The sequence below is a fragment of the Fulmarus glacialis genome, unplaced genomic scaffold (genome assembly GCF_000690835.1).
Source record: "Fulmarus glacialis isolate BGI_N327 unplaced genomic scaffold, ASM69083v1 scaffold14394, whole genome shotgun sequence".
Taxonomy (NCBI): Eukaryota; Metazoa; Chordata; class Aves; order Procellariiformes; family Procellariidae; genus Fulmarus; species Fulmarus glacialis.
Window position 1 is genome coordinate 1 of NW_009207492.1, and position 12,615 is coordinate 12,615.

At 43.3% G+C, this 12,615-nt stretch overlaps 1 protein-coding gene across 1 annotated transcript in view; it reads left to right on the forward strand.

Annotated features, from left to right (window-relative positions):
- Positions 1–4: 4 nt before the first annotated feature.
- WBSCR16 (Williams-Beuren syndrome chromosome region 16) overlaps positions 5–12,615 on the forward strand; it is a gene marked incomplete at its 5' end in the record, with an annotated part of 15,964 nt that continues 3,353 nt past the window's right edge. The window contains 9 exons of the mRNA XM_009576139.1: positions 5–169; positions 1,013–1,142; positions 3,652–3,780; positions 4,656–4,722; positions 5,855–5,906; positions 8,242–8,326; positions 9,350–9,531; positions 10,973–11,057; positions 12,139–12,312. Coding sequence (XP_009574434.1) covers positions 5–169; positions 1,013–1,142; positions 3,652–3,780; positions 4,656–4,722; positions 5,855–5,906; positions 8,242–8,326; positions 9,350–9,531; positions 10,973–11,057; positions 12,139–12,312 — 1,069 coding nt within the window. The remainder of the gene's footprint in view (positions 170–1,012; positions 1,143–3,651; positions 3,781–4,655; positions 4,723–5,854; positions 5,907–8,241; positions 8,327–9,349; positions 9,532–10,972; positions 11,058–12,138; positions 12,313–12,615) is intronic.

A 12,615-nucleotide genomic window follows, 5' to 3' on the forward strand; every position in this document is an offset into this window, starting at 1 on the left:
GGTCTTCCAGTACGTGGGGAAGGCGGCCAAGCGGAAAGACCGCGTCTTCGTGTGGGGCTTCTGCTACTCGGGCGCCCTGGGCGTCCCCAGCTTCGTGAAGCCGGACGTGGGCTGGAAGAAGCCGCGGCGGATCCAACCCACGCCCTACCGGCTGGAAACGGAGGAGAAGGTGGGCCCGGGGGTGGCGGCGGTTTTATCCCGACAGGGTAGCGTTAACGTTGCTTCTCAAACACCGGGGACCCTCCTCTGTCCATGCCAGTTAATCTTGGGATTTCTTCTCTCACCTTTGAAGGGCGTTAACGAATCTGATTTAAAGACTTTGCCGTGGTTCTTTTTTTTTTATTCATATGGTGGTATTCTTCAGGGTGATTTTTGGTATAACTACAGTAGCATACAGTTTGGAAGGTACATATCTATATTCTTTTGTCAGAGCCATAAAAGAGCAATGAACAACATTCATCAGAGAAATAGGGCCTCGTTTTCAGTGGCTTTCGTGGCTACTTTCACCTTGACAAAATTGGAAGCTTGTGTTGAAAATCATGTTATTCTTTTGATACATGTTTCAAACATGCTCTGCTGTCCAGTTCAAAGAAGGTCAGAGCTGTTATACTGGGCTTTTTTTGGCAAAAGAAGTAAAGCAGGGGGATGTTATTCTCTTAACACCTCTTTGTGTTTTTTTGGATTTTTTTTAATCTACAGCTGCTGCAGGTCAGCAAATAGGTCTTCCTGTTGTGTTTGAATGGGTCCAAAATAAGGCAAAAATAAAGACGCACACACACAAAACCAAAATTCTAGGGCAGTAATGTTGGATTTGAGTTTACACCATTGTGCTTATCACTGAAGAGTGTTTCTGATCATTTTTGCAAAGACAATATGTACCATGAATTTGGGCTGTATTTGGATATGGGCTAGTAAAGGAGGAATGCTGATGAACAAATAGCGTGGGGTGGAACTTGTTTTTTCTAATCCATAGCTTATAACTGAATGGTGTGGGTTTCCTTTGTCTTCAAAGATATCCTCTGCTGCCTGCGGTTATGGATTCACGCTGCTGTCCTCTAACACCACGGACATCACTAAAGTGTGGGGCATGGGGCTGAACAAGGATTCCCAGCTTGGATTTCAGAGAAGCAGAAGAGATCGAAGTAAGGATTGAGGTGGTGTAAGGGCTTACAGGGCGGCATTACAGGATAGATGTGATGTGGGAGACTTTGGGTTAAAGGCATAAAAAGAAGGCATAAAAAAGGCATAAAAAATGTCCAGAAGGCTTTGATGCAGATTGCAGGGCTATGCTTTTTTTTTTTAAAAAAAAAAAGCTATGGTTTTGGGTAGTTTGTAACTGATCAAGGTATGCGTTTGTTCTGTGCAGTGCCTGGATGTAACTAAAGTCTGAGTAACTATTTATTCTGCAGAAGTGTGTGTGTGTTGGTTAAGGTGTTGCTTTGAATCTCTATGGTTTGATAGTAGACAATGTAGTGTACTAGTTCATAAAACGGTTTTGGCAAGATGATTTGCTCACTTCTGTTGCCTTTACATCTATAAACTAATTTCCTTTCCCACAGAGATCTTTTTGTACAGTCAGTGGAATTTTGTATGAAGCTGTAGGGGTTTTTATTTTAATACCAACTTGTATTTTGAAGGAAGAACATGTTATTCAGTCATTCTGTCTTATACCAGGCTCTCAAATGCATTTAAGATGATGATTTCTGTGCAGAGCATTGCAGCCTTCCACCTAAGACAGATACGAAAAACACAAACTTAATTCCCTTATAGAATTGGTGTCTCTAACTGTTTGAAAACATTCTTCCATGTTAAAAGCAGTTTTTCCTCTTTATAGTGTATAAGAGCATAATCCATTAAGGTATGGTGCATCTGATATGGGCAAAAGATTAAACTTTGTGGAGAAGGAAAAGAAAATTGCTGCTACTGTGCAGAATGCTGAAGTTTGCAGTGGTGCTGCTGCTGTGCATTGCTGCTAGCATACTGTATAGATTTCCAAGAGTGTGTGCATGCAGCAAGTGTGTGTGCTTAAACAGCAGCTGCAAAATGAAGGGACCGCAGAAGCCTCCAATCACTTCTACTTTTAAAGGTTTCAGCTCTTACTCTGTCTTAGTTCTGTAACTGTTGATGTCTCAGGAGTGTCCTGTCATTTTCTTGTTTTTCATCTGACCTACAGATTATTTTTGCCAGAGAATCCGTAAATAGGTTATGCGGTTCAAGCCCTTCTAAGTAAGGGAGTGTTCAGTGTCCTTAGGATCTGTTGAAAGTGGTGTGCAGATCAGTGGGTTTGCTGCTGCTCCATGTTTAACTTCCCACAGACAAGCTTCCTGTTGGATATGCTGCTTGTTACTCAGTTTTACAAACTTACTTTGGTACCTGCTAGTTCTAACACTGTGTCCCCGTAGATGATTTGTTTCCAGGGGAATTTGCAACCTTCTGACTTTTAGATGGTTGTGTTTCATGTTCTAACGTGAGCTGTTTCTAAGCTAAACTACTAATATTTTGCTCTCACTCTCCCCTGCCTTAGCCACCTCGTTGTCTCTTCTCCCTAAAATCCCTCAGATATCAGTGATGATACTGAGTTCATTACCACAGATCCCAGTAGCTTGTGACTCTGCTGGAAGGAACAGAGAGAGGGAGGACAAGGTTTTTTGCTTTGTGACTTCCACATCTCTTTAGACAGATACAACCTCGCTGTCTTTCAGTTCCTGCTATGTTGCAAGGCAGGCTCCCGCCATTTGCAAACAGCCAGGTGTGATGCCTGTCCTCGCATCAAGTAGTGTCTTACTGTAAAAGGGTATGTGTAGATTTTCTGGTTTTTTTAATTGAAGGCAGTGAGAACTAGTTAAAGCACTGCTACATGTGAGCAGAATACTGCTTTGGGTCCTTTGAGATTTGATTTCACTTGTTACAGTGGCTTTCTTTGATATCAAAGCTTTTTGTCTCCCCTTAACCTTTTCCCTAGTACTGATTTATGTTTTGCTGTTCGTTCTTTTTTTTTTCTTCCCAATTGACCATAACTGATTACATATTCTTCAAGTTACTAAATCTTCTCTTTCTAGTAAAGCCTGTCATTTTCTTTCATAAACCTTAGATCTCTTATCCCCTATGGAGCCATGCTAGCTAGTGTTTCTTGCATTCCTTTTTTCTGAAAAGGCCTTTAATCTACTGTTCTTTAAATATGAAGCCCTAAGATTTTTTTTGTTCACCTTTCGTGCTGTCTTTTTGCTATTACTGCTATTGTACCTTGTTTGCAATATCCCCAGTGGCACAGAGTACTTAGTTTGTGCTTGGTGTTAAGCGCTCTAGTAATCCAGCCTTATTCACCAAAGTGGTTGAACATAAGGCTGAAAGCCTCGGTTTCTCAGTTCTAGCCACCTGAAGCCTTAATAACATTCAGCTTCTAGGTATGGTGGATTTTTGATTAGGCAGTGATTATTGGCTTCAGCCATCCCTATGGCTTTTAACTTCTTCCCCGCCCCGATGAATTCTAGTCAACCTTTTACTTTTGTTAGTATCTTGGCTTTCTAAGATACATCCGCTTTTGTAACAAAATAGAAGCAAGTGTGTGTATGTACAACAGGATCAGTGAATATATGATGAATTTGCTTTGTGGAAGCTACTGACTTTTTAAATTTCTCTCTCTTCCTTAAGCTAAGGGCTATGAATATGTCTTGGAACCATCTCCAATTCCATTACCATTGGAGAAGCCGCAGCAAACTCGAGTCTTGCAGGTGTCCTGTGGGAGAGCCCATTCCCTGATCCTGACAGATAGTGAAGGAGGTATAGTATCACTTGTGCTGGTGACAAGGGCTGCCTGACTATGCTTTCATTAAAAGCTCTGGAAAAGATTGTCTTCTGTCCTTCAGAACTAGACCCCGAATGCACTGTCTGCACTGTAAATGTGATGCAGGTAGCTGTTGGCCTTTGTGGGGTTGCTACCGGGAGGGAGAGCCCTGAGCTGATAACCATGTGTTGAGCTCTGCTTGGCTCAAGCTGTAAATGTGTTGGAAGCTTTTTTGCTACAAGTATTGCAAAATATGTTTTGTTTATCTAGCCCCAGGCCTCATTTAAGTGTAGCCTATTTGTCTTGTTCAGTCAGATGTGTTTTTGAATGCAGTTTTGGATGGCTATGCCAATACTCCAGTGTTACTTTCCCCTTGAAGCCCCAGAGTGCTACGTTTATAAAAGCGATTAATAGGCCTTTATACAGAAGATCCTGTGTGTGAATTGGCTCTCCACGTCTCTGGGAATTCTCTGGTGCAGTGGCTTCAGTGCTGTGCTGAGCGATCCAGTGCTGCTTATCAGTGGGTGAGCTGGTTGGTTGGTTGATTTAACGCTCCTGTGGGAGCACTGATCTATTTCTGAGTCTCCTTGGCAACGGCAGGATGAACTAGGCAATTACTGAAAAACAGCCAATGGGCTCCAGGTACCGCTACTGTGCCTGCAACAATATTGCCGGGATACTGTTGACGAAAATGGATTCAGTCACTTGAATTTAAGTGGACTTGGTTTGAAGAAAGCTTATGCCAATTTTTACAGTACCGTGTTCCACCTTTCATACAGAGGACCACATAAAAATATTTTGTGTACCTGAAAAGAGGCTTTCAGGGAATTGGACAGTAATAAAACTAGTGCCTTTTATCATTGTTTTTCAGTTTTCACCATGGGGAACAATTCTTATGGACAGTGTGGCCGGAAGGTTGTTGAAGATGAAACTTACAGGTGAGAATCGAAAGATCCTGAACTTCCTTAATGTTAAAAACGTAATTGCATGAAGACAACGCTACAGAAAAGCCTGGAGGTGGGAAAAATCTGCTAGTATAAGGATGCTATTTAAGATTAAGGAGTCTGAGAACAGGCTTTTATGCTGCAGGCATCATATAAATGGCCTGGCTTTAAACCCAGGCTGGGCACGAGCACTCTTCTAACCACATTCACAAAAGACAGAAAGATGTCAGCATGTGGCAGTTTTCGTAGGGCATAGTGAGAAAACCCAACCTTCATAAATTGCTTGAGGTGATTGGTGTTAGTAGTCAATCTTTCTCCCTTTAGCCTCTCAGAGTGCAAGTGCTATTTCTGAGGGTGTTAGAAATACCATTTAATGGTGAAAGAGGCATCCTTCTGTTGAATCTCTTTTTGCTATAACTGCCTTTGAATCCGTAGTGCTTTTGCTTTACAGGGTTTTTGTGGGCCACACCAAAGCACATCATAGAGATGTAAGTGGATATGATGTAAGTGGATAGTGGGAATATGTTGAAAATTACTAATTCCCTGGCAGGGCCTAGAAGAGATCTTGCTGATTACGCTCTCTGTGATCCATAAGACTTGGCCTGTAGAGTTTAAGAAAATAGCTGTAATTTAGCTAGCGTTTTTTCACCTTGATGCTGGAAGTTTGTCATTGGGTTGTTCATAATTCCTGTTTTTGTGAAAGAATGAAATGGATGTTAACACTACATTATTTGTGCCCTGGGATTTAAATCTGGTTAATCTCTACTTAAGTGTAGTGTTTATGTAGGTATTGCAGTATTATCTAGTGTCTGTGCTCATTCCAGACTAGGGAATGCGTTTGAGGATTGCTCCCACTCCCAGTTCCCATGAGGGATTATATTTAAAAAGTGACAGTTCTTAACTTCTTAAATAAGAGGATGCAAAATTACCTTCCTTCTTTGTGCAGTCATTTTACAGTCGAACTACGCTCTTTGAATATGTAAGAGAACGTGAAAGAATCTCTCTTCTTGTAATAGCAAAGTGGCTTTCAGTAAAGGCAGGTTTACCTTCACATTTTTCAGTTGCAGTCCTCTGAAATCCTCTGTGTTGCCTTTTCTCTTCTCGGTGGTTGTTTGATGGTGTCCAGTGAAAGCCATCTAATTCATCAGCTGAAGGAGTTTGACAGCAGAGTTGTCCAGGTAAGAGGATCTTCTGAACTGAATTTTGAAGGTGGATTGAAAACTGGCTGAACAGCTGAGCTCAGAGGGTGGTAATCAGTGGCGCAAAGACTAGTTGAATGCCAGTCACTAGTGGTGTATCCCAATATTGGGTCCAATCCTGTTTAACATTTTCACTAATGATCTGTATGACGGGGCAGGGTGTACCCTCAGCGAGTTTGCAGGTGACACAGAACTGGGAGGAGTGGCTGATACAGCAGAGGGTGGTGCTGCCATCCAGAGGCACCTCAACAGGCTGGAGAAATGGGCTGACAGGAACCTCATGAAGTTCAACAAGGGGAAGGGCAAAGTCCTGCACCTGGGGAGGAACAGCCCCAGACACCGCTATATGCTGGGGGCTGACCGGTTGGGAAGCAGCTCTGCAGAAAAGGCCCTGGGGGTCCTGGTGGACACCAGGTTGACCATGAGCCAGCAGCGTGCCTTTGCTGTGGAGAAGGCAAATGGCATCCTGGGCTGCATTAGGAGGAGGGTTGCCAGCAGGTCAAGGGAGGTGGTCCTTCCCTTCTACTCAGCACTGGTGAGGCCACGCTCGGAGTATTATGTCCATTTCTGGGCTCCCCAGTACAAGAGAGACATGGACATACTGGAGAGAGTCCAACGAAGGGCCATTGAGGTGATGAAGGGACTGGAGCATCTCTCCTATGAGGAAGTGCTGAGAGAGCTGGGACTGTTCAGCCTGGAAAAGAGAAGGCTTGGGGGAGTGTGTCTTTAGCAATGTATATAAATACCTGAAGGGAGGGTGCAAAGAGGACAGAGCCAGGCTCTTTTCAGTGGTGCCCAGTGACAGGACAGGAGGCAGTGGGCACAAACACAGGAGGTTCCCTCTGAACATCAGAAAACACTTCTTTACTGTGACTGAGCAGGTTGCCCAGAGAGGTTGTGGAGTCTCCCTGCTTGGAGATATTAAAAAGCCCTCTGGACACGGTCCTTGACAACTGGTTGTAGGTGGCCCTGCTTGAGCAGGGGGGTTGGGCCAGATGACTTTCACAGGTTCCTTCCAACCTTAACCAGTCTGTGATTCTGTAAAGAAAAATATCAGTATGCAAATCATTCAATTGAAGCTCTTTGAAATGATGAGGCGATCTACTCTATGGTTGCTTATAAAAAGCACAAGGCGGCATTTTGCTCCGTGCCTCTGCAGGGCAGTTGCAACTGGCAATGAAGGGTCTGAACTTACTGAAGAATTTGATGGGAATGCCAGTGCAGTGTTTGCTTGCTTGTCTTCTAGGTAACACCTGCATGGCAGGGAAGTTGTTCTGATGCCTCATCTTTTGGTGTCCCAATTCCTTGCTCTTGTTCCCCTTTGGCGCTTTTATATCGATTGAACTGTTTTATTTTGAATTTTCTCTTCCCCATTTCAAAAGTGAGCTGTGAGACCGTCCACTTAGACTAGCCAGCATTTCCCTAGGGCAGGTCTCTAGGAGAGCAAGGGACTGCAGAGCAGCATAAATGCCTGCACACGGCTGCAGTATTTCCAGGCACAGGAGCAGTTTGCTAGTATGTCTATGCCTCTGTAGCAGTACTCTGTGGGCAGACGTTGCTCCTGTTCCATGCGGCATCCTAGAAAGCAAGGGTCATTTATTTAGGTCCGCATGATGAGTGTGCACTGTGGTACATCCTGACGATGTTTTGAATTAGGCTTGTAGACTTCGGTTTGGATTTTTCATGATTTTTTTTTTCCCAAGGGGGTTGAATAATTGGTACTTGTTTGTACTTTGACAGCAGTTATGTGCTTAATATTCTTGGTAGTCAATCTCTAACTTGTGGATTAAATTCCTTTAATTTCTGGCTAATTTTTAATGTCTGCTTTTGAATAAAGATCTTGGCTTTAATTCATGCCAAGCCTGTGGCAGACATGATTGCTAGTTCAACATAAATGTCAGTTTGAGAACAGATGTGTTCCTAGAGCGCTTACATGGCAAGGAATCAATAGCAGTTTGTAGCTGGCATTGAGCGCCATGTGATAGCACTCTGGGAAGGGAGATCTCTTATTTACTCTTTGCTGTTTTATTGTGTTGCACTGCTGAATCGAGCTTTCTGTTAACTAGCCCTTGTTTTGGATCTCAGAACAAATCAACTGCAACATCACTTCCCACAAAGAAAATTCTGCTGTATCGTGCTGTTCTTAGCCTTCCCTCAATGTTGAGCCATTTGATCTGGAGAGAAAGGGCAAAATCTGAGCTGATGGGCATTGTAGAGGTTGATTGCTCAATTTGTCTGCCAGTAATGCTTCATTAAATCAATTCTGAACACTTGACCTTTCCTGACCAGCTCGTGACTTTTTGTTTGCGTGCAGGTTGTGTGCGGGCAGGACCACAGTCTGTTTAGAACCAAGAAAGGTGCGGTCTACGCCTGTGGATGGGGGGCTGATGGACAAACAGGTAGGAGCTCAGCTCAGCTTGCATTTCAGTGAATTGATGAATGTAGAAAGCTGTCCTAATTCAGAGCTTGTGATGTATATTTGTCTTGCATGTGTGGGCAGAAAGGGGCTCGTATATTTCCAGCTGTGTGCAGATGTTCTCAATACTCTTGTGCAACCAAACTGAGAAAAAACAGTTCATTTTTAGAGGAGCTCTCGGATGCCACGCTGGCAATCCAAGCATGCAATCGGAGGAGAATGTGTCTGCTGTTTGAAGCTTGTGAGGGGATGTGGAAGTGGCATGGGAAGATTAGCTCCCCAGTTCTGTGCAGGCTTTGCTTCCCGATTCTCATTTCAGGGTCTGTTTTGCTTCTTGCTCCTTTTGAACTTTGGCAGCTACTGCTGTCTTAGCATGCCATCTTTGGCCAGGCCCTTGTCCTGGTGGCTCCTGCTGTCAGAGGACTTCCAGTCCTTCCTACTGCTTAGTCTTGTGGCTCCTGAAGCTGGGTTCTGCCCTTGGTTCTCTTGTGCAGACATACTGTAGCTCATCTTGTTTGTCATCTACATTCTGGCCTCTTGTCCAGGCAGCTCTTTGTCATGTAATGTGTTTCCTTCCCAGCCTCTTTTGCTGCTTCACCTGCTGTTGTCTCAACTGATCGCAGTGTGCTGTCGCTCATGGCTCTCCTTGCAGAAGACAGGATGCAGCTTGTTTGTGAAACTTCACCTCTGTCGGGATATCTGCCTAGTTTGGTTACTGCTCTCTCAAACCCTTTGGTCCATGCAGACAAGAGAGATGAGGGCCTAGACTGTTTGCCAGGTGTGATTGTACAAAGTTGTTTTGTACTCTAGAGAGGTAGCTTTGGCTAGTAGAACTGGTGTTTGTGGCTGCTTGTCCATTGAAGCTGGTAGTTAAGAGATACGGACAGAAAGATTTCTTTTGGAGGGAGTGTGATTGAGTTATAACATGACAAAATGGTCCTATGTAGGCGTTAAAAGTATGTCTGGAAAAAAATTCTTCATCATCTGTCTACTTCTTTCCTTTCAGGTCTTGGACACTACAACATCACCAGTGTTCCTACTAAGCTATGTGGTGACATTGCTGGAGTAAACATTATCCAGGTCTCTTCCTATGGGGACTGTTGTCTGGCTGTTTCAGATGAAGGAGATGTCTTTGGTTGGGGAAATTCAGAATATTTGCAGTTGGCATCTGTCACAGAAACCACACAGGTCAGTTGGCCTGGGGGCATGTTTTTACATGTTTAAGTTCAGCTGCTGCGCACGGTTAAAAATTACACACTTCTCCCTGCTCTGGGTTCTTTTGACAGCAGTATAAATCAATATAACACCACTAGCAGGCTGGTTTTACCTATGCTTACAAAACCAATCTGCTTGAAATGGTTATATAGCTTTAGGGCAGTATGTTTCCCAGCTATTGATAGGCAAAGGCTTGTGTGACCTCACCTCAGTTTGTTAGTCTTATAAAGGAAGAGTACAGCCTGTGCTCTCCTTTCCCCATCCCATGGACTTCGCACCAAATTGAGATCCAGCTCGAGTGCTGGTGCTGGTTTCAGGATAGGAATTAGTCCTTTGGCTGGCTAATCTAGAATTTCGAGTGGTCCTGCTTTGAGCATGGTGCTGCTCCAGATGACCCCTGGAAGTCCCTTCAATCAACCCATATGTTGGTGAATTTTTCATGAACAACCTTAGTAGGTTTATAGCTGAGTCCTTAACAAATCCCAGTTTCTCACAGATAAAAGTTTTTTGGGGCAAAAATATAGTGCTGACTTGACACCACGCATTGTAGTACTGAGGTAATTAGGCAGATGGTCTCCTCTTAACAGTTAGTGTGGGAGATGGAGTCAGGGAATTAATTAATACTCAAGCTATTCTTGGCAGAAGGCTAAGAGCAGACAGTTGCATTAGTATGGCTTTAGTAAAATATGTACCTTTGTTTCCCATGCCTCTCCTGATGTATCCTTAATGTAGGGCTAATGTGTGAGACCCATAAGGCCTGAAGACAATGACCAGGTTAAGTAGTGTAATAGTTTCCCGTCTGGGTGCTCGATGGAGGTCAGAGGGGTCTGAAATGGATGAATGGCATGTTTGCCAAAGCGGGAGTTTTAGGTACAATATAGATAAAGTCCAAACTGTGGAATAGCAGAGCTGGATATTATCTGTGAAATCAGAAGTCACTGTTCACATGTGTCAAGGCGTGTAGGTTTCTGTTGTATTGAACTATACCAAATAAGAGTGACTTTCTTTGAGTGATTTTTTCCTTAGTATGTTCAAAAATGCCACCACAGACCAAATTTTAGTGATCTTGTCCATTGTGAAAACTTGCAAATGTGCTCGCCTATTGAGTTTCCCATTGTGTCTGACTTACAGAGCCAGGGATATAAGCAGACATTAAGCATTCCCAGCTTTGTTGCCATGCATGTAAGCTTTCCAGTGGGTAACTTTTTCCACTTTGTCCACACTTAATGAATTTCATGTAGTTTTTTTAATCTTGGGATTTGCATTCATTCCATTATTCAGGCAATAAAGGTTGTCTGTGTCAGGAATTCAGTGTATGTAAGCTCTAACCAGAACTAGAGAACAAGTTAAAAATGGGTGTCTAGTTTGCATTTTATTACCTTGTCTCTAACGACTCTCTTGCAACCTCATACAGGTAAATGTTCCTAGACATTTACCATTCAAGATTGGGAAGATAAAGGAGGCTGCATGTGGAGGGACTGGCAATATTGTGCTAACGGGTGAGTTCACTTTTACAATCATCCTCTTTAGTGCAAGGCCATGCAGTAGGTGGATTGTAACATAATGGAGCAAGCATCTTGTTCACTGGAAACAGGGAGGTACTGTCTGGTACGAGGAAAGCTGGGAGACTGAGAAACGTGTGATTTAAGAATGTACTAGGGGAGTTATTTTCAGTAGCTGCAGAGCATTGCTTCCAGTGTGTGCTGTTGTTAGCGCTTACGCAAACTATAACAAGAGCGTGGTCACTGCTTGCTGTTCTGATCCCTTGTTTGTTATCATACGGGCCATGTGTGGCCTGTAATGAAAATGGATACAAGGAGGAAGTAAGGTAACGCTTGAGAGAAAGAAGAGGCCTTCAGACTCGATACAAATCTGACATGTAAATAAATCTTGATAAACTAGCCTGGAAATTAGAGGGTTCTGGGAACAACGAAACTCTACAGCAGGCTTCTTGGTGAATGCTGCTTTGGATTGCCAGTGGCCAGGGGAGCACAACTTGAAAGTCACGGAATAAAGGAGTGAGGGAAAGGATTGCACTATTTTTATGAAGGATCATCTCAAAGAAGACGTTCATATATATAGTGCAGTTGCTGTGATGACAAGACATTTGAGCTTCTAGCATGAAGGGAGCAGAGCTAGCAGACACAGCAACTTACTCTGTCTTATGCTGCCCAAGTGCTGCCTTTCCCAGGCACCCAGCTTAAGGCAGAATGCCAAACAGAGCGACCAGGCTACCACTGGTTTGGCCATGCCTCAAAGGAAAAAGCAAAGATAATAAAACATTCAGCCTCTGTCCCATCAGTCAGTAAGCTGAAGTATTTTATCCAGCCCACGCTGTGTTGGCATTTTTTCCCCATGAAAGTTTTGCCTGTGAAGACTGATCTGCTTGCACAGCTTAGGAAAAAATTAAGGCATTTGAATGGGTATGCATTGTTTGTTACATTTAAGTAATCAAAAGGTGCTAGACTGCTCTGGGAGAAAGCAAAATATCCCTTTGGATCTGATTAACTCTTGGTCATGGCATGAATTTCAAGCACAAGCACAGACTTTCTTACAGAATGTGTTCTTATTGTAATACAGAAGAAGGAAATGTTTTTGTCTGGGGATATGGAATTCTTGGGAAAGGACCAAACCTAATAGAGACAGCAGTGCCAGAGATGATCCCACCCAGCCTTTTTGGCTGGTCAGACTTCAATCCGGACATCCGTGTTGCTCACATTCGCTGTGGACTCAGCCAGTTTGCGGCACTTACAAGTAAGTTTCTAGTCCTACTGTCATGGAGAAGTCCCGTTGTCGTATTATTGGCAGTTAAAAGAAAAACAAAAAAGTGCCCATCTTTCTTTAAACTTAAAGCACATTGGAATGCAACAGGAGGGGCGGGCAGCACATTTACAGGTGTCAGCATGGTTTCTAACATAGGTACTGCACTGACTTATGCTTTAATTAAGTGTTACTCTTCTAAACCAAACAAAAAATTTCTCTCAAACAGGAAACCTGGGAAGATTTTTTTTTTTTCATTTCCTTGTACAGAATAAGTCAGTCAGTTGCACTTTAGAA